At 44.1% G+C, this 19,266-nt stretch overlaps 1 protein-coding gene across 3 annotated transcripts in view; it reads right to left on the reverse strand.

Moving 5' to 3' along the window:
* Window positions 1-17,650, reverse strand: part of LOC105481320 (family with sequence similarity 124 member B) — a 32,549-nt gene extending 14,899 nt beyond the window's left edge. For 2 of the 3 annotated variants that reach the window (XR_011610080.1, XM_011740827.3), the window contains exon 1: window positions 16,582-17,650. Coding sequence is in view for 2 of the 3 variants with exons in the window: in XM_011740827.3 (XP_011739129.2) it covers window positions 16,582-17,313 (732 nt within the window). In the remaining variant the exon portion in view is untranslated. Of the gene's footprint in view, window positions 1-15,091; window positions 16,051-16,581 lie in introns of those variants that run through there. The other variant, XM_024792700.2, reaches the window with a different exon arrangement.
* Window positions 17,651-19,266: the final 1,616 nt, after the last annotated feature.

Here is a 19,266-nt window from a genome sequence, read left to right on the forward strand (position 1 = left end):
GGGCAGCCAGGAAGTGCCCTCCTGGGCCAGCCCAGTTCACCCCTCCACTCACCTCTGTCACTCAGTCCCACAGCCCCTCCACTGGGCCTTCTCCACCTGCAAATGTCCCATCTTTGAAAGATTCTATGTAAGCCGGGCATTCTGAGGCCACAAGCTCCAGCATCAATTCCCCATCACATCCGCTCTTCAACATCAACATTCCCAATCCCCAGCTTCTCCCTGTCAACCCCACCCATCCGCACTGCCCTTCAGAGCCAATCTGAGTCCAAAGACTATCACTTCAACCATTTCTTCGCCAATATCTCCAATTCCCCTCGCTATTCCCATTCTGTCACAGACTCCCACAAAATCTCCCCACCTTTCATCCGTCTACCTGCCCACATTTTCTGAACATGTGCTCAGGATGCCACAGAAACGCATGTGTCTGTGAAATGGTTGCCCCAGCCTCTCCCAGGCTATCTGCCAGTCTGCCTGCTTCTTTCGTCACCTCTCTCCATTCAACCAGCAGCTGTTAAAACCTTCAGAACTGTCCTGAAACCTTCAGCGACACCATCGCCCCCACTCTCTCTCATCAGGTGGTCTCACCATCTAGATTACTAAGAAAGCAGATGCTGTCACCAGTTAGCAACACTCTCATTGCTATCGCGAAACTTACCTGCAGCTTCACCATTCTCACTAGGTGAAAGTGACCGGTCCCTGGGCCAATATTCCCATCACCTCCCGCCTTCTTGGTGACCCTGACCTATCAATTATTCATTTTTCCCACTTTCTTATCTTGGATGTTTAATCTCTCTCCCTCTCTTCTTTCTCTCTCTCTCTCTGCCTATTCCTTTCCAATAGCAATTAAACTTGTTCAAGTCTCCTGTCTTGAAAAGCACATTCTTTCCACCCTCTCTTTCCCTCCAGGTTTCTCTCTCCTCCCCTTCACTGTCAAACCTCTATAGGAAATTTGTGTACAGTCATGTTTTTCTACAAACCTCCCCTTATTTTCTCTACTCATGCCACTGACAAGATAAAATCTAAGCTCTTGGATGTGGCCTGCCTCACCCTTTACTGTCTGACTCTTCTTACACCACGCTGGTAATTCTCTCCTACCACTCCATTGAAATTGCTCTTGCCAAGATCATCTACAATCAGCCCACTTGTCCTTCATTTTTCTTGAGTTCTTGGTAGAACTTGACATCGAAGTCTGTACTCTTCGTCCTAAAGTCTTTTTCTTCAGCTTCTTTGCCAACAAATTCCACTGGATTTTCTCCTGCCTTTCCCTCCGTCCCTTCTCCATTTCCATTAAGGGAGCCTCTTCCCTTGTTGGTTCATTTAATGTTGTCGTTCTTCAGAACTGGCCTGGTTCCTCTTTTCTTCTCACTTTACCTGCCCCAGGGCAATCTCATGGGCATCTAGGTCTTCAGTTATCATCTAAATGATGAAGGCTCCCAAAAGTGTAACTACACCTCAGATCTGTCCCATAAGCTTCAACTGTCTCTTAAGCTTCATACCTATCTATCCAACTGCCTTCCAGCCACCAATCCCTCAGACAAAACCTGCCCCAAATCATCTGCACCATGAACTCATCTCCCTCTCACACCAAGTCTGTTCTGCTTTCTCTTTTTCCTATCTTAAAAGATGGCACTATTAGCTCCCACATGACCCAAGCAAGAGCAGCGGTCACCCTTCTCCATACCCCGGGTACAACCAGCCACCCATCCCCATGGACACTTCCTCTTATAGATCGCTGACATTCCACTCACTCTCTCTGCTCCCACTGTCATTCACCCTGGAGCAAGCCGTCATCAACTCTTGTCTGAATTACAGCAGTGGCCATCCAGTGGAAGTCCCCACAGATGCTGTCATCTCCCACAAATCCATTCTCCGCTCCCCTACCAGAGGATTGGATTACACCGTCATCCTGCCTCAATGACGCCCTACTCTTCTGAAGATAAAAATCTAAGCCCTTGGATGTGGCCTGCCTCACCCTTTACTGTCTGTCTCTTCTTACACCACACTGGTAATTCACCACTTTCTCCCTTTCAGCCTCTACCTGCTGAAATTGAACATGATTTGCCCTTTCCTATGCCAGGGTTCATACATATTATTCCTTCTATGTGGGATGTGCCTCCTCTAGCCCTTTTTCCTGAAACTTCCTCTCATTGTTAGCTCCAAGCTTGCACAGCATTGAGAAGGAAGCCTTCTCAATATCACTAAATCTGATTTAGGTGTCACTAAATATCCACTCTGCCACTTATTAGCAGTAGGATTTTAGACCACTTACTTAATATTTCTGTCCTTCAGTTTCCTTATATGGAAAAGAAGATAAATAGGTGCCAACATCGTAGAGTTGTGAAGATTAAATTATAGCCGTGCCATGCGTGCATTTGTTATTATCATCATCATTAGTATTATTACTAGCTCTCACAGCACAGTTTGAACTTCTCGTATTTGAGTACTCGCCACACCATTTTGTACTTGGCTATTTACTCCTGTGTATCTTCTCATAGACTTTGTAATCTGGAATAGCAGGGTTATATACACCTTCTTTGTTATCATATGTCCAGTGCCTACCACTGTGCCTAACATTCAATAAGTAATCACTAAATATCTGTTATATAAATAAATAAAACTTAATGCTTAACAAAATATGAATTTTTGCACATAGAAGCGAATGAGAATGTAGCATCTATAAACTAGGCCCCAAATTATTCTATATCAGGTGGATATAAAGTCTTAAGAAAATTCATAATGATTTTTATTAATATGGCTAGACATTTGCACAATCCTCTTAAGAGAGGAGAATATCCACTTTTTTTAAAGAGAAGTGTAAGATCCTTAAAGCATAGGGCAAAAGTGAGTGTAACGTTATTAACATAGAAATGCAGATGTTTGGCATTGGAATGAAGAATTTCCAGGAGAAACATAATGCTGAGTGAATGAGATGAATCCCTTCAGGGAGAATTAAGCTCTTGCCAAAAAACAAATTGAAATGCATTTGTAGGAATTCTGATCATTTAGAGATCATCTTTCTAAGAAATATTTGTAAAATGTTACAGTTGAGAGCTAGGTTCTTCAAGTTCAAGGAACATCAGCATTATGTGATTAACAGAAAGATTGTCACTCATTTATAATTCTAAACTCTTGAAAAACAAGAGAAAGTACATCATTGAAAAATGATTAAGCTGTTAAGGGGCAGACTCGTATCATGAAGGGAAAATAATGTTTCTTTTGTAAGTGATTCCAAGAAGATATAGCAAGAGAGGATTTCTTCAACACTGGGGGAAAAAATGACGTCATGGAAACAATTTAGGTAGATAATAAGAAACCTCTACATAGTGTCAGGCTCACTTTAGAGTTGAAACCAGACTTTTGCAATTAACTGATCCTTTGAAAGGTACTTATTTTCATCAATTGGCCAAAACCACCAATGGCAACGTGCTCTCCTGTAATAGCAGGACCCTCCTGAGCAATGCCTCTTTCACAGCAACATAAAGTATTGAGCAAGGGTGTAGAAGTGGGATTGTGTGTGTTTGGGGTGGGGGTATGCTGCGGGTGGGGCTGGAGAATGAGAGAGGAATGAGAGAAACTAAGAGGGAGTTAACAGAGCCTGAGAGTGTACAGCTGAGAGACTCAGGAATGAAAACACAGAGCCCTCAAGAAATGCTAGAGAAGAAGAAAATAAATTATCTACTTGCAGAGCCACTATGTTCTTTTATTCTAAATGGCTAATAAAGAAAATAGAAACGAATACAGCTAAATATCTGTTGATAAAACAAAATGAAACACACACTTGCTTATGCCAAACCAGTTTCTGTATATACCTTCTTTAAAGAGATAAACTGATTTCCTGAAAACAAGTAGTCAGTCAGTCAACAAGTATTTCAGAAGCAGCTGTCTGCCAAGTACTCTACTGGAAAGAAACATGCGTAATAAAATACTGAAAAGAGAAGGAGAGTCATAAAGTCCCACATTATAAAATACAAGAAAGGGAAAATATATAATCAGTTATGTGTTGCAAATATTTAGGTATGCAATGTTCTACTCAGGAATGGGAATTAATGTGCCCTTGAGCTTCGTGGGAGGTTTCAAAGAGGAGGTGGAGTTTGATCAGAGCCTTGAAATTGGATAATTGAAGATTAAATGAAAGGCATCGTTGGCTAAGGAGTAGCTCAAGTAACGCACGGATACAGATATACATAGCATGGAATAGTATTCAGCCATAAAAGTAAATGAAATTGTAATAAATGCTACAGCCACTGGTTAACCTTAAAAACATCGTGGTAAGTGAAGTCAAACACAAAGAGACAAATATTGTATGATTTCATTTATATGAGGTACCAAGAATAGGCAAACTCAGAGACAGAAAGTAGAGTCGAAGTTACCAAGGGTGCGGGAGAACGGTGAGTTTGATTTAACGGGTACAGAGTTTCTGTTTGGGATGACGAGAAAGTTCTGGAAATGGATAGTGGTGATGGTCGCACAACACTGTGAATGTGCTTAGTGCCACTGAATTGTACCCTCGAAAAATAGTTAAGATGGTAAAAGTATTGTTATGTGTATTTTACCACAATTTTTTAAAAGAAAGAAGGTTTCCTAAATTTTTTAAAAGATGAAAATGGTAAGTTTTTGTCTCACATATTTTACCACAATACATAAAATATAGAAAGCAAATACACAATACATAAAATATAGAAAGCATGTGGGAGTGAGCCCAGAGCTCTGGAGGGAAGAGGAGGGTAAGAAGGCTGGGATGGTGAAGAAGTGAGGTGGCAAAAGGAGATCCTTTATTTTATTTTATTTTTTGAGACAGAGTCTCGCTCTGTTGCCCAAGCCGGAGTGCCATGGCACGATCTCAGCTTACTGCAGCCTCCACCTCCCAGGCTCAATGAATTCTCTGCGTCAGCCTCCCGTGTAGCTGGAATTACAGGCAGGCGCCACCACACCCAGCCTAATTTTTATATTTTTTAGTAGAGATGGGGTTTCACCATGTTGGCCAGGCTGGTCTCAGACTGCTGGCCTCAAGTGATCCGCCTGCCTTAGCCTCCCAAAGTGCTGGGATTACAGGCATGAGCCACCACAACTGGCCTGCAAAGGGAGATTCTAGTAGAGGTCTGATGTGAAGGTCTTTAAAGCCAGGCAGGGACGTTTTAATTTGATTTTCTCACCTTTTGTTATTGAACTGAGAAGGAACATAAATTTGGCAGTCATTTAAAAATGTATTTTGATAGCGCTGTGCAGGATGAAACAGAATGCCTGGAGCCAGGGCGAAGAGCTAATGCTGTAATAATAATTTGCGTTTGAAGCAACGTGGGCTTAAAGCAGGAAGGCAGGAAGCAGAAATGACTCCCAAGGAAAATTAGAACAGCTGGGGACTGATTGGATGTGGGGGTTCTGAGAAAAAACAAGGCTTTAAAAACAACTGGTGTTTCAAAATCTGGGCAAATGGGAGAAGAATGAACGGAGCTGGAGAAGTCGGGGGTGGGGAGAGGAGGGCTGCAGATGATGACTTGGTTTTGCCTGGATTGAGTTTGGGATGGGGATGAGACATTATGCTTAAATGGTCTTACAGGGAGTAGGAAAGAGGCTAAAACCTCAAGAGACAGAGGAAATTCAAGTACAGGATTAAGTTGAACGAAAGTGATAACCAAATCCACAGGGTGATTTTTATTTCATAACCTCAGCGGGGAGATCTTTGGTGCAGGGCAGTGGTCCTCATTTGGGGTGATTTTTGTCTCCCAAGGGACATTTGGCAAAGTCTAGAAACATTTTTGGTTGTCACAACTCAGGGGTGAGTGGGCCAGTGTTACTGACATCCGACTGATAGAGATCAGGGCTGCCACTAAACATTCTGCAATGCACCAGACACCCCACACAACAAAGAATTATCTCATCCAAAATATGTCAACAGTGTCAAGGTTGAGAAAACATGATTTAGAGAGAGGAAGAAACAATTGAGTCTTTGAACACACACACACACACACACACACACACACACACACACACACACACACACACACAGAAAAGGAATAGTCAGAGAAAATAAACCCCTTAATTAAAAGAACTGGGTTATGGCAGCCCACAGAGGAGAAGATTTCAAGAAGGCAGGAGTGGCCCACATGTACCAATGCTACTGATGTCTTGTCCTCAAGCACTGCTGGCCCTCCCGAGAGCAGATTCATCAACTGCTAGAGGAAGGCTCAGCGTGCAGAATGGCAGAGGGAGAAGCACCGTCAGTTTGCAGCAGAAGGGGGCAAAAACAGACAGCTCAACTGAGAAGCCAGGCATAGAAAGAAGGCAAGATATCAGAGCCATCGAGCCAAGGAAAATCTGCTTGTTTGAGTTTGAAGGAGATGATGAGGGCCTCTGGTAACAGAGAAGAGAGACTGAAAATGCCTGAGTTCATCGAGTGAGCAAACAAATGGGAGAGCAAGGTCCACAAAGAGGAGAAACCACACAGGAAGGAATCCCACCAGCGGGCGTGAACATACACCACTCGGACGTTTACCAATTAAATCAGTTGGAGGAAAGATTCCCCCGATACTTGTCAACAAACTTATTTTTAATTGGAAGCTGGAAAAGAGCCTCTAATGAAAAGGAAACACTTGGCAGGGTACGGTGGCTCATGCCTGTAACCCTAGCACTTTGGGAGGCCGAAGTGGGCGGATCACGAGGTCAGGAGTTCGAGACCAGCCTGGCCAAGATGGTGAAACTCCATCTCTACTAAAAATACAAAAATTAGCCGGGCATGGTGCCACACACCTGTAGTCCCAGCTACTGGGGAGGAGGTCGGGGCAGGAGGATAGCTTGAACCCAGGAGGCAGAGGTTGCAAGGAGCCAAGATCATGCCACTACACTCCAGCCCAGGTGACAAGAGCAAGACTCTGTCTCAAAAAAAAGAAACAAGGACAGAGAGAGAGAGAGAGGGAGAGAAAGGGAGGGAGGGAGGAAAGGAAAGAAGGTACATTTGTTGGTAATCTTGCAATTTTAAAAAATGCTGTTTGCAACCTTATCCAGTAGGTTATTCTTATTAAAATCTTGCTAAGATATGAAACGGAAAGTGCCGTCAGAGAAACTAACTGTCATTAAACTTGGTAAGAGGAAAAAGTATCAAGTTTCGCTACAATGTTAGAAATGAAAGAAGCTGATTATCTAAAACAGGCTGAATTATCTTGTTTTGAAAGATCAATTCTAGGTGCTATATTCGTTAAAACTGTAATGGAAATCAAAACACTATATATTAACAACTATTCTTTTTAAAAGAAAACAAAAATTATGTAAGCGTTAAAAGCTTGAACTTTGGAGACAGAGAGACCTGAGTTTGAAACCTGACTTTATCCTTGCTTCCTGGTTGACTATAGGCAAGTTGTTTAAACTTTCTAAACCTCGATTTCCTATCTTTAAAGTGGAGATATTTATAATGAAACAACACAACACAGTGGCTGGTATATAAGTGTTCATTAACTGTTATATATAATATCATATTAGATTATCTGTTGTCCTTAGGTAGATTATGAAAAGCTATACACACCACTTAAAAGATTGATAATTGTGTTAAATATTTTTGGAACTTTTTTTAGCAACCTGAGTTTCAGAATCTGAGACAATTCTCAGTATAGAGAGGTAACATATGTTGTACTCTTAAAATATTAAAATATCTTCAACTATGTACCATATTCAATACAATTAATGCTAAATATCTTTTGACTGTTTCCAAAAATTGAACTGAATTCTACCCTTAAGAGATGAGGATCTGGGCCTGGCACGGTGGCTCACATGCCTGTTATCACAGTACTTTGAGGCCAAGGCAGGAAGGCTGCTTGAGGCCAGGAGTTCAAGTTCAGCCTGGGCAACGTAGCAAGACTCCCATCTCTATAAAACATTAAAAAATTATCCGGGCATGGTAATGCGTGCCTATAGTTCCAGCTACTCAGGAGACTGAAATGAGAAGATCACTGGAACCCAAGAGTTTAAAGCAGTGAGCTATGATCATGCCACTAATTCTCCAACGTGGGTGACAGGATCGGACCCTCTCTCTAAAAAAGCAAAGAAAAAAGATGAGATAGGCCAGGCATGGTGGCTCACACCTGTAATCCCAGCACTTAGGATGCTGAGGCTGGTGGATCACTTGAGCTCAGGAGTTTGAGACCAGCCTAGGTAACATGGCAAAACCCAGTCTCTATAAAAAATACAAAAATTAGCTGGGCATGATGGTGCACATCTGTAGTCCCAGCTACTCTGGAGACTGAGGCAGGAGGATAGCTTGAGCCCAGGAGAGGGAGGTTGCAATAAGCCAAGATTGCACTACTGCACTTCAGTCTGGGCAACAGACCAAGACTCTGTCTCCAAAAAAAAAAAAAAAAAAAAAAAAAAGACAGATGAGATAAGAGATCAAGTTTTGTCACCAGTAAGGCTATACACAGTATAGTTACAGAAGCTTCAAGATGCAGGAGACCTTAGAAATGACTTAGGCCAGGGCAGTCCAATAAACTAGTCACCAACCACATAAGGCCATTTAAATTGTTAAAATATAATGAAATTAATAATTCTGTTCATCAGTCTCACCAGCCATATTTCTAATGCTCAGTAACCACACGTGGTGAATGGCCACCACATTGAATAGCACGGATATAGAATATTTTCATCATCACAGAAAGTCCTAGAGGACAATACATTCGTCTAGAGAAATGGGTCTCAGTTGAGAAATGGGTCTCCATTGAGAGCGTATGTATTAAACCAAATCTTTCAAAATCACATGATTTTCTCCCACATGGCTGTCTTGGAGAGTTGCGTGGATTCTAGCTCAGGTGCTGATTGCAGGGGATCCAGAGGTGAGGCCCCAGGACTGCAAGAAGGCTACACAGGTATGAGTTTCAGCTCATCCATATGATTAAGTCGGGAAAAGCTTCCAGAATGGATAGCCAGCAACTAACATGTGTTGTCGAGATGGCACACCCCAGATTGTACTGATGTTGTACTCTTGTGCTGTTACTGATCTGTCCTGCCCAGGTTGAAAGAATAGGACACCACCTTATTCTAAAACTTCCCTAGCTTCCAGGGAGGTTTTATCTTTTAATTTATAAAGTTTTGCTACTGAACATCAAACAATGGGGGTGGGAGGCGAGATGTGTGTGACCTTTCCCATCTAGTCAACTTAGGAAGCAGTCACCCTTATCAAGGAAAGAAGACCTGGAAAGGACCTCAGAGAGGAAGAGAGAAAACCATCCTCCTTCACCGTGTGAGTTTGGTCTGGAGCACCTCCAGGAGAAGGGGATAGAGAAGACTTGGAGGAGACCTGGGAGGGACCTCAAGGCCATACCTTGCCTGGGAGCTCTGAGAATAACGACATCTAGAGGTGCTTATAAGTTATTCTTCTGGACTAGAGTTCTTTGGGGGTTTTTTCCCCACCTCAAGACCTTGTTGAAATGACAGCTTGGTCTCAGCAGTGTTTGGGGACGGTTCCATAAGCCCAGAGTGGTGGCAGTAGCAGTTACTGGTGGAGGACACAGGGCCTGCAGCAGGTGCCAACATCTCGAGGCGCAATGGCAACACACAAGCAACTGGGGGCCCGGTGAGGAGACCAGGACAGAACCTGAAGGCTCTGCTCTAGCACACCTGAGAAGCCACATCTTAGGGACTGCAAGCCACCAAGCGACATTGACTTCCATGACACCATGATCTCCTCACCCTCCTGGTTTTCTGGTTGCTTCTTCTCAGCGTCTCGCTCTGGTTCTTCTTCCCTCTCCTCCCGAAGTGCACACATTTTCCAGGCACTGTCTTTACCTCTTCTCCCTCTACACTCTCTTCCTTGGTAATGTCGATCCTTCCCAGGGCTTCAGCCACCAACCCCACCTGTGCCCATAGCCCATGCCCCCTCCTGAGTTCCAGCCCTCAGAGACCACCTGACCATGGATTCTTTTCATCTGAAAGACCTGCAAGCACTTCAAGCCCAATGCGTCCAGACTCATCATCACCTTCCTCTTCTTCACCCTCCGTGTCCAATTACTGCCAAATTCAGTCAAGTCTACCCATGAAATTTAACCTCCTATTTCTATTATGAGTTCCCTATTTCAAAACTGCACCTGCTTTGACTGGAAAATGGAAGTCCCCTCTGAAGAGGTCAGCCAAGCCCCCTTCCAGCGTGTCCTATTTGATGCTAACAGGATTATGGTCCTAAATTATGTATTATAGGTATGAGTATGTCTGCCCCTTCTCTAAACACCATAATAAATGGATTTCTTCAAATCCCATTTTGTGTCCTCCTGCACCCATTTTCAGTGGACCAAAAATTTTCTAAACTCCTTTGAACTCCCCAGCCCTACACTTCGCTATAGCCCATTCGATCATCCCCCAAGTCACACGTCCTCCATGTTACTTGACATCCTCAGTCAATTTCACCTTCTCCTTCCCTACACACAAGGTGGGTGGCTGCAGCTCTACACTGCATTTCCTGCAGGCTGCCTGGTACTGCAGGCGCTTGCAGGAGGGTCCAGCTCCTCATTAGACCACCAGGGCAGTGGGATCCCACACAGAGCACCCACCCAAAGGCTAACAAGGGCATGGCTTTCACATCTCCCACGGGGCCATGAAATATAGACCTTGCTGGAGCATTTCAAGGGGCTTTGAGGGAGGTTTATCATCTCATTTATAAAGTTTGCCTACTGTACATCAAACAGAATGAGAAGGTCATCAATGCTAACCAAGTGACCTAGAATTCAGAGTCTGCCAGAGCCCAACACCAAAGTCATGGGCTCTCCCCTTGGATTGCCCATGCCAGGGGGTGGCCAGGAGATGAATGCTTCAGCAGGTGAATCAGGGAAGAGGAACCATAATGTGAAAAATTGAAAAAAAAAAATCTATAAAGAGTACAAAAAATGCAACTTTGGACATGGGGCTCAGCTGTGGAAAGCTGAAAGCCTGCAGTAACTGACTAGAGATACTGCATGTGGTTGATTTGACAAAATAGCTTATTTGACTGAGGGCACAGTTTAAGTTGCAGGAGGTTTTAAAAAAGAGCGGGACATCATCACCCATGCTACCTTCCCTCAGAACACGCTGACACTGTCCCTACCACCAGAGGCAAAAGCACAGGGAGAAAAGCAGAGGGACTGTTGGAACGAATAAAGGGAAGGTTGAACCCACTATCATTTTGCACCCACTAAGAACTGAGATAGCAGAATTAAAACTGCCAAAGGAAAAACAGTGTCCGGCCCACAGCAGGAACTCAACAAAGTTCTGAGGAATGAATAAACATGGACTTGCCTTCTCATGTATTCATACATTCATTTACTGAGCATCTATTTGATACCCTCATATCACTCTCATCAAAACCATCCATTCTAGCCTCTAAGAGGCATCAGACGGTCTGCAATGGCAAGACGTCATGTGGAAAATGCATTGCTCACGGGTGTGCTGGTGGAGATAGCCGACAGCCTCTCATATGCACAGATGACAATTGCACCACAGTTACATGGTCTCCAGGGGCTTCTACTTTACCAAGCACCTCCATGTACATTCTCTCATTTGACCCTCATAACACAAATAATCCATGTCAGTTCCATTCATAGGATCCATCAGTGACTGCTCATTACACCAAGGATGGAATAGAAGCTACTTAGCCTGGGTTCATTCATAGAAGGATGTTTTTGCCTACCATGTGTCAGACACTGACCTTAGGTTCTGGGTTCACAGGAGCGAGCCCAAAAGGTCCCCCCACTCTCGGCGCTTACTTTCCAGTGGCTAACCATGTTCCCGCTGATCCAGCCTCAGGCCACCTGCCCATCCCCTTCCCCTGATTCCCCCTCCCTTCACTCCAGCCACATGAAACCTCAGGAAGTTTGCTGAGCATGGCCTGCTAAGCAGCACCATACCAACACCATCACCCACGGTCACCTGTTTGGGACACCCTTGCTCCTTTCTCCAACTGGCTAATTCCTCCTGGGCCATCCAGCTCAGGCAGATCTCGGCATCACTTCTCAGGAAAGCTTTCTCACCGCCCCCGCCTCGACCTAGCTCCCCTCACACTCAGGCCTCCTGCTCACACGCCTCCATCCTGGCCATGTGGAGGGATGGTCTGCAGAGAGGTTAGTTTGTGGTTATGGTTCTTCCTTTAGTAGATATTATTTTCTTGCTTTTTCTGAACATCAGCCATTTGGGGCCACTCTATATTTGTCTCCTCTGCCCTGATCTCTGGAGACCCACAACCTTCCCTAAGAGTCCCACAGAACACCACACAGCATCTAGGGGTAGAAGGCAGAGCCTTTGCCTCAGGGCTAAACGGATCCATATAATCTCACTTTCCTGCATGTAATAATTGATTTAGAGAAGAGAATCTGATCCAAGTTGCTCCAACTGAAGTCCAGACATTTTGTTGGGCCATGGTGGGGCAAGGCATTGGGAGCCCACATGGAGGATGTAGCCCTCAGAGCTGCTGGCAGCCAACTGGCAACCCTGGGGGATGCCTGTCTGAGGATAGGGCCAAGACAGCGGTAGCAGAGCTGGGATCTGGATCCTGAGCACACAGTGTAAGGCCTGGACTACTCACTTAAAGAAGTCAGACTTGCTACCCAGCCCCTCTCCCCAGGACCCAAGGAAATTTAGGTTGGATTTTCTTTTTTTTTTCTTTTCTTTTCTTTTCATTTTGAAACAGAGTGACATGGTTTGGCTGTGTCCTCACCCAAATTTCATCTTGAATTGTAACTGCCACAATTCCCATGTGTCATGGGAGGAACCCAGTGGGAGGTGACTGAATTATGGGGGCAGGTCTTTCCTATGTTGTTCTCATGATAGTGAATGAGTCTCACGGGATCTGCTGGTTTTAAAGACGGGAGTTCTCTGCCCAAGCCCTCTCTTTGCCTACTACTATCCATGTAAGATGTGACTTGCTCCTCCTTGCCTTCCACCATGATTTTGAGGCCTCCCCAGCCACGTGGAACTGTGAGTCCATTAAACCTCTTTCTTTTGTAAATTGCCCAATCACAGGTATGTCTTTATCAGCAGTGTGAAAACAAACTAATACAGTAAATTAGTATCAGTAGAGTGAGGCATTGCTGAACAGATACCTGAAAATGTGGAAGCGACTTTGAAACTGGGTAATAGGCAGAGGCTGGAACAGTTTGGAGGGCTCAGAAGAAGACAGGAAAATGTGGGAAAGTTTGGAACTTCCTAGAGATTTGTTCAATGACTTTGACAGAAATGCTGATAGTGATACGAACAATAAGGTCCAGGCTGAGGTGATCTTAGATGGAGATGAGGAGCTTGTTGGGAACTGGAATAAAGATGACTCTTGTTATGTTTTAGTAGAGAGACTGGCAGCATTTTGCCCCTGCCCTGGAGATTTGTGGAACTTTGAACTTGAGGGAGATATTTTAGGGTATCTGGCGAAAGAAATTTCTAAGCAGCAAAGCATTCAAGAGGTGACTTGGGTGCTATTTAAGGCATGAGTGAATGAGTGAATGAATTCACTCATAGTAAGTGAGTCTCCCAATATCTGATGGTTTTAAAAACGGGAGTTTTCTGCACAAGCTCTCTCTTTGTCTGCCACCATCCATGTAAGATGCGACTGTTCCTCCTTGCCTTCTGCATGATTGTGAGGCTTCGCAAGCCACGTGGAACTGTGAGTCCAATTAAACCTCTTTCTTTTGTAAATTTCCCAGTCTCAGGCATGTCTTTCTCAGCACTGTGAAACAAACTAATACACAGAGTCTTGCTCTGTCATCTAGGCTGGAGTCCACTGGCACAATCTCAGCTCACTGCAAACTCTGCCTCCCTGGTTCAAGCAATTCTCCTGCCTCAGCCTCCCAAGTAGCTGGGACTACAGGTGCACACCATCATGCCCAGCTAGTTTTTGTATTTTCAGCAGACAGGGGGATTTGCCATGTTGGCCAGGCTGGTCTCAAGCTCCTGGCCTCAAGTGATCCACACGCCTCAGCTTCCCAAAGTGCTGAGATTACAGGCCCGAGCCAACACACCCAGGAATTTACTATCCTGAAAAATTCACTCCATTCGAAGAGTGAAAAGCTACCTGGGAGCTACAATGTGTTGTCTTTGGATCATGGCCGAGCCTTTGCACACTTTCCTCAGGCACTTTTATTATATGACACCGGAAGCAGAATTTTCCAGAAGGCAATCTCCCACTCTGTTTGCAAAAGCTTAGATTCATTGACTTAACAAGAGGAGATCAAAGCATGTTTTGGAGTGAGGCAGCAGAAGTCCCTGAGGTTTGGAGGTCAGGACAAAGGTGATGTAGAAGGGGGCTATCAAGAGTGAGAGGCAGCTGGGCTTGGTAGCTCATGCCTATAATCCCAGCACTTTGGGAGGCTGAGGCAGGTGGTCACTTGAGGCCAGATGTTTGAGACCAGCCTGGGCAACATAGTGAAATCCCATCTCTACTAAAAATACAAAAATTAGCTGGGCATGTTGGCAGGCTCCTGTAGTCCCAGCCACTCAGGAAAGCTGAGGCACAAGAATTGCTTGAATCCAGGAGGCAGAGGTTGCAGTGAGCTGAGATCACGCCATTGCACTCCAGCCTGAGCAACACAGTGAGACTCTGTCTCAGAAACAAAAGAGTGAGGGGCTGATGCCTGAGAAGTGGCCAGGCTCCTGGGACAATCCAGGAGCAAGAGGGCTCTCTTCATGCAACTCATGGAGTTTGTCTTTATCCAAAAAACTCTTCTACCCTCCCCAAATATGACTCAACTTTCCAAAGTAACTAAGTTGTTTAAACTGTGGTTCCAAAGCAAAAATGTCAGTCAGCCTTAAAGACAAGAATGATTAAAATCATGTCCCTTGCTGCGCACGAACATTAAATTTTTGTTTGACAATGAGGTTGATTTTAAGTACTAGAGAGTCGCTAAAACTGAAAGAAATTTTAGGTGCCTTGGAAATTATGGGGTTTTATAATAGGCAACTAACAGAAACAGTGCCTATCTACCTTATGTGAACAAGAAGGTGAATAATTTAGAAATCATTTAATGTAGAATCAGTATGATTCATATTTTATTAACAAGTCAAAGTGATGACAACAAAATTAACCAAATGGAAAGACATCTCATCTTGTAGTCTCTTATTACTTTATCCAGTAGGCCTTAAGGAGCTTCTGACCATTTCTTAATGACAGAAGCCACAGGATATTTTGCTGTGAACATCACATTCATCCCCCTGTATGCACATTTACACACATACACTGGACTGCAGCAGCTGACCACATGAACTTTCAGGGTGGATAGATACTTCCTGTCTTGGGCAAATAACTGACCCCCTGGAGAGTTCAGTTTTCTTATCTCCAAAATGGGAAAAATAGTAACTTCGTAGGTTGTTATAAGCATTAAATAAAATTATCAATTTAAAATCCTTAGTATAGGGCATAATGTGAACAATAGTAGCTAAAATTGAGTTATTGGCACTATCTTAATTATGTACTTTGTGAGTGTCAGGTCATTTACTGTAAATGAGAGAGGAAGATGCTAATTATCTGGTGCCTTTATTGTGCTAATGAAGAAACTGAGGCCCACAGTCATACAGCTACTAAGCACCCAGGCTCACATACCATGAAAGGCAATGCATGGCGGCTATCGTGACTAAATACACACTTGCTATGTTAAGTTTTCAAGGATGGTTACAAAGGAAGGCTTTAATTTCAAGATTTTTTAAAGAAAGCATTCTGTCTAACTTGGTATGTGGTAAAATTTGACAGTGATGCAAGATGCTTAAAAATTAAGTCAATACGAGTTGATGGGTATAGCAAACCAACATGGCACATGTATACCTATGTAACAAACCTGCGTTGCGCACATTTACCCCAGAACTTCAAGTATAATAATAAAAAATAAAAATTAAGTCAATAGCACTGCAAACTTAACATCCTTAAACAAGCTCGGCCAACATAGTAAGATCCCGTCTCTAGAAATAAAATAAAATAGCCAGATATGGCGGCACGTGCCTGTAGTCCCAGCTAATCAGGAGGCTAAGACAGGAGGATCATTTGAACCCAGAAGGTGGAGACCTCAGGGAGCTATGACGGCACCACTGCACTCCAGTCTGGGCAACAGAGGAAGACTCCCATCTCTAAAAAATAAAAAAATTAAAAATTAAAAAAAAGTCTGTAAGCATAAGTATGACTTCAACTTCCTTCGGTCAGATGAGAAGAGCTTATGACATTCTTGAGCCCAAAGAGTAAGCAAAGGATATGGGTATAGTTAACAGGCATTTAAACAGCAAGCCTGAGAAAGGAGGCTGATTCTTTGTAAAGATTCTGATCTTTATAGTAGAATCCTGTCTGATTCTACTATAAAGTACCTGTGTCAGCTGCGAATTCATGGAATCTGAACTTTCTTATCTGTCGGATGAGATTTTATGAGATTAGTGATTCTCAACCCTGTTACAGATTAGAGTCATCCAAGAAGCTGTAAAAAAAGTTACCCAGGCTTGGATGCTCCCAGAGATTTGGATCAAACTGGCCTGGGGTGGGAATTTTAAAAAGCCCCTGAGGGACTCTAATGTGCAACCAAGTCTGAGAACCACTAGCTTAGGCCCATTCCAATGTAAAATTACACAGCTCCATGAGCCTCTACAAGATCTAAGATGAAACAGGAATACCTGAAGCAGAATCTTGTTGCCATCGTAATCCTGAGTCTGCCACCTCGTGCTGCTGATGGGAATGCATGGATTGGGTAGCAGAGGCACTAACTGGCCGATCTCTCGAACCTTAAACTGCAGCACCGAAGACTCTTTAGGGTCCACTGACATTCCCGGGGGCAGCTGCTTCAGGGAGAGCTGCAGAGCAAAGCTCTTGGTGGCATACAGCACGAAGAAACAAAAATTGTTCTTTTGCAAGGTGGCTTCTCTCTGCAGGATCATCTCATAGAGTCTGATGGCGTCTTCATAGTTATCAAAACTGCAGTAGAGCGTCACCCTCAGGATCTCGGAGCCACAGTGCACCTGCCTCACCCCCCAGATGGGCATCTGGCTGTCCAGGCTGTAGAACTCCTGGTTGGCAAAAAGGTAGGGACACAGCCTTCCCCAAGTGTCCTGGGTGGGGTAGCACTGCCATGGCGAATGCTGGAGAGAGTCCAGGACGCGAAATAGCCGATCCTCTCCCAGGCTTTTGTGCAGGAAAAGCAACACGGACATCCCTGGAAACCGGTACCGCTTGGAAAGGGACTTTTCACAGTATTTCACAGGACTAGCCCGTTCAGACACCTGAAAGAGCCGGACCTCTGGGCAAATGCAATCCAGGAGCTGGTCCAGAGTCCTCTGCAGAAGCGAACCGTGCCCAGAGTTGGCAAGAAGATGGACAGTCATGGCCAGAGGCCCCTGTGTCTCATCCATGGAGGAACTGCCTGAGGATGACAAGGACAGCGTGTGTAGAAGGCCCACTGTTCAACTTCTGAAATGAACGAAGGAGCGGCCCAGCCTTCAGCCCACCCGAAAACCTTCAGCTACAGCAGCTACTTCTGAGCAGAGCTCTTAACCAGACTAACACGTGCTCCTGGCCACCCCTGGACTTGCCGCAAGAGAAGCTCACACAAGCTCGGGTTCCTCAGCCTCTGCTCCACACAGCAGCAGTGGAGTCACGTCATCCAGCCTGTGCATAAGGTAACTGCTTGTGTTTAGCCTTTTCAGGCGTTCCCCAGGGTTTCTATATGACCTAAAAACCTATAATCCTGAGAAACACCCAAATGGGCGGCTCTTACAGACACTTAGTAAAGGAAGTGACCAGGCAAAAAGGAACATGAGTTGGCTCTGTTGGGCTGATAGCAATCTGTTTAGTTGAAAAGACATCCATTTTATCAACCCACAACGGGTTCTCATTTCCTACTTACGGTTTACAGTAGCCTGCTCCACCAATCTGAACACAATGACTTCTTGAAAACAATTCTCAAAACTTGACCCCTTGCCAGTTTTTTTTTTTTCCTTTGTCTCTTTATTTCGTTTTGTTTCTGAACATTTTCTGCTAGGGCATGAAGAGAAGATTTTATCTAAATAATTTTGACTTCACTGAAAATTATTTGCTGTACTGAAAATTCTGAGTGTACTAAAAAGACATTGAGAAAATTAGTCTTCCTTGATTCATGCAAATTCTTTAGAAAGAGTGAGAGCTTTCCAATAATTGCTCATATAATTATAATAATAATTATAATTAACAATTATAATTATAACTTTTAGTGTCTATTGAGGATCTACTATGTACCAGTCATAAACTGTTCTAATTCTTAAAGTAAAATTTTTTTTTTGTAGATGGAGTCTTGCTCTGTTGCCCAGGCTGGAGTGCAGTGGTGTGATCTAGGCTCACTGCAACCTCCACCTCCCAGGTTCAAGAGATCCTCCTGCCTCAGCCTCCCCAGTACCTGGGACTGCAGATGCCCTATCACTCCCAGCTGATTTTTTTTTTTGTATTTTTAGTAGAGACTGGGTTTTGCTATGTTGGTCAGACTGGTCTCGAACTCCTGACCTCAGGTGATCTGCCCACGTTGGCCTCCCAAAGTGCTGAGATTACAGGTGTGAGTCACCACACCTGGCCCTTAATGTAAATTAATTTAATCTTGCAACAAACCTATGAAGAAGAGATTACTAGCCCCAAATTACTGATGAAGAAACTGGGGCATAGAAAGGCTAAGTAACTTGCCCAAGGTCACACAGCTAAGCAGTAGCTGAGGGAAGATTTGAACCCAGGAACCTGCTGCACTGCCTCTCTGGGGCCTTGAAGTCCCAGCCTGGGTTTTCTTCCTCTTGTAAGGAAAATACAAAAGCAAGTTCTGGTTAAGGATCTAGATTTGCAGACTCTTGAGCTGTTGAATCTTAAATGGAATAATCTTCAATGAGAATGTTGTCAAGCTCTAAACAACACTCACCCTAAATGTGTTCTAAATATTGATTTAAAAATTATTTGTGGCCACGCATAGTGGCTCATGCCTGTAATCCCAGCACTTTGGGAGGCCGAGGCGGGTGGGTCACCTGACATCAGGGGTTTGAGACCAGCCTGGGCAATGGCAAAACTCCATCTCTACTAAAAATACAAAAATTAGCCAGGCAAAGCAGAGCGTGCCTGTTGTCCCAGCTACTCAGGAGGCTGAGGCACAAGAATTACTTGAATCCGGGAAGTGGAGGTTGCAGATGGCACTACTGCACTCCAGCCTGGGTGATAGGCAAGACTCCGTCTCAGAAAATAAAAAATAATAAAAATAAATAAATAAATAAATTTTTAAAAAATCATTTGCTCTCCTGATAGCTGTGCTCCTCAACAGGTATGAACAAGCACTTTTTCTGAACACAATTCTTCTT

Source organism: Macaca nemestrina, chromosome 11 (genome assembly GCF_043159975.1).
Source record: "Macaca nemestrina isolate mMacNem1 chromosome 11, mMacNem.hap1, whole genome shotgun sequence".
NCBI lineage: Eukaryota > Metazoa > Chordata > Mammalia > Primates > Cercopithecidae > Macaca > Macaca nemestrina.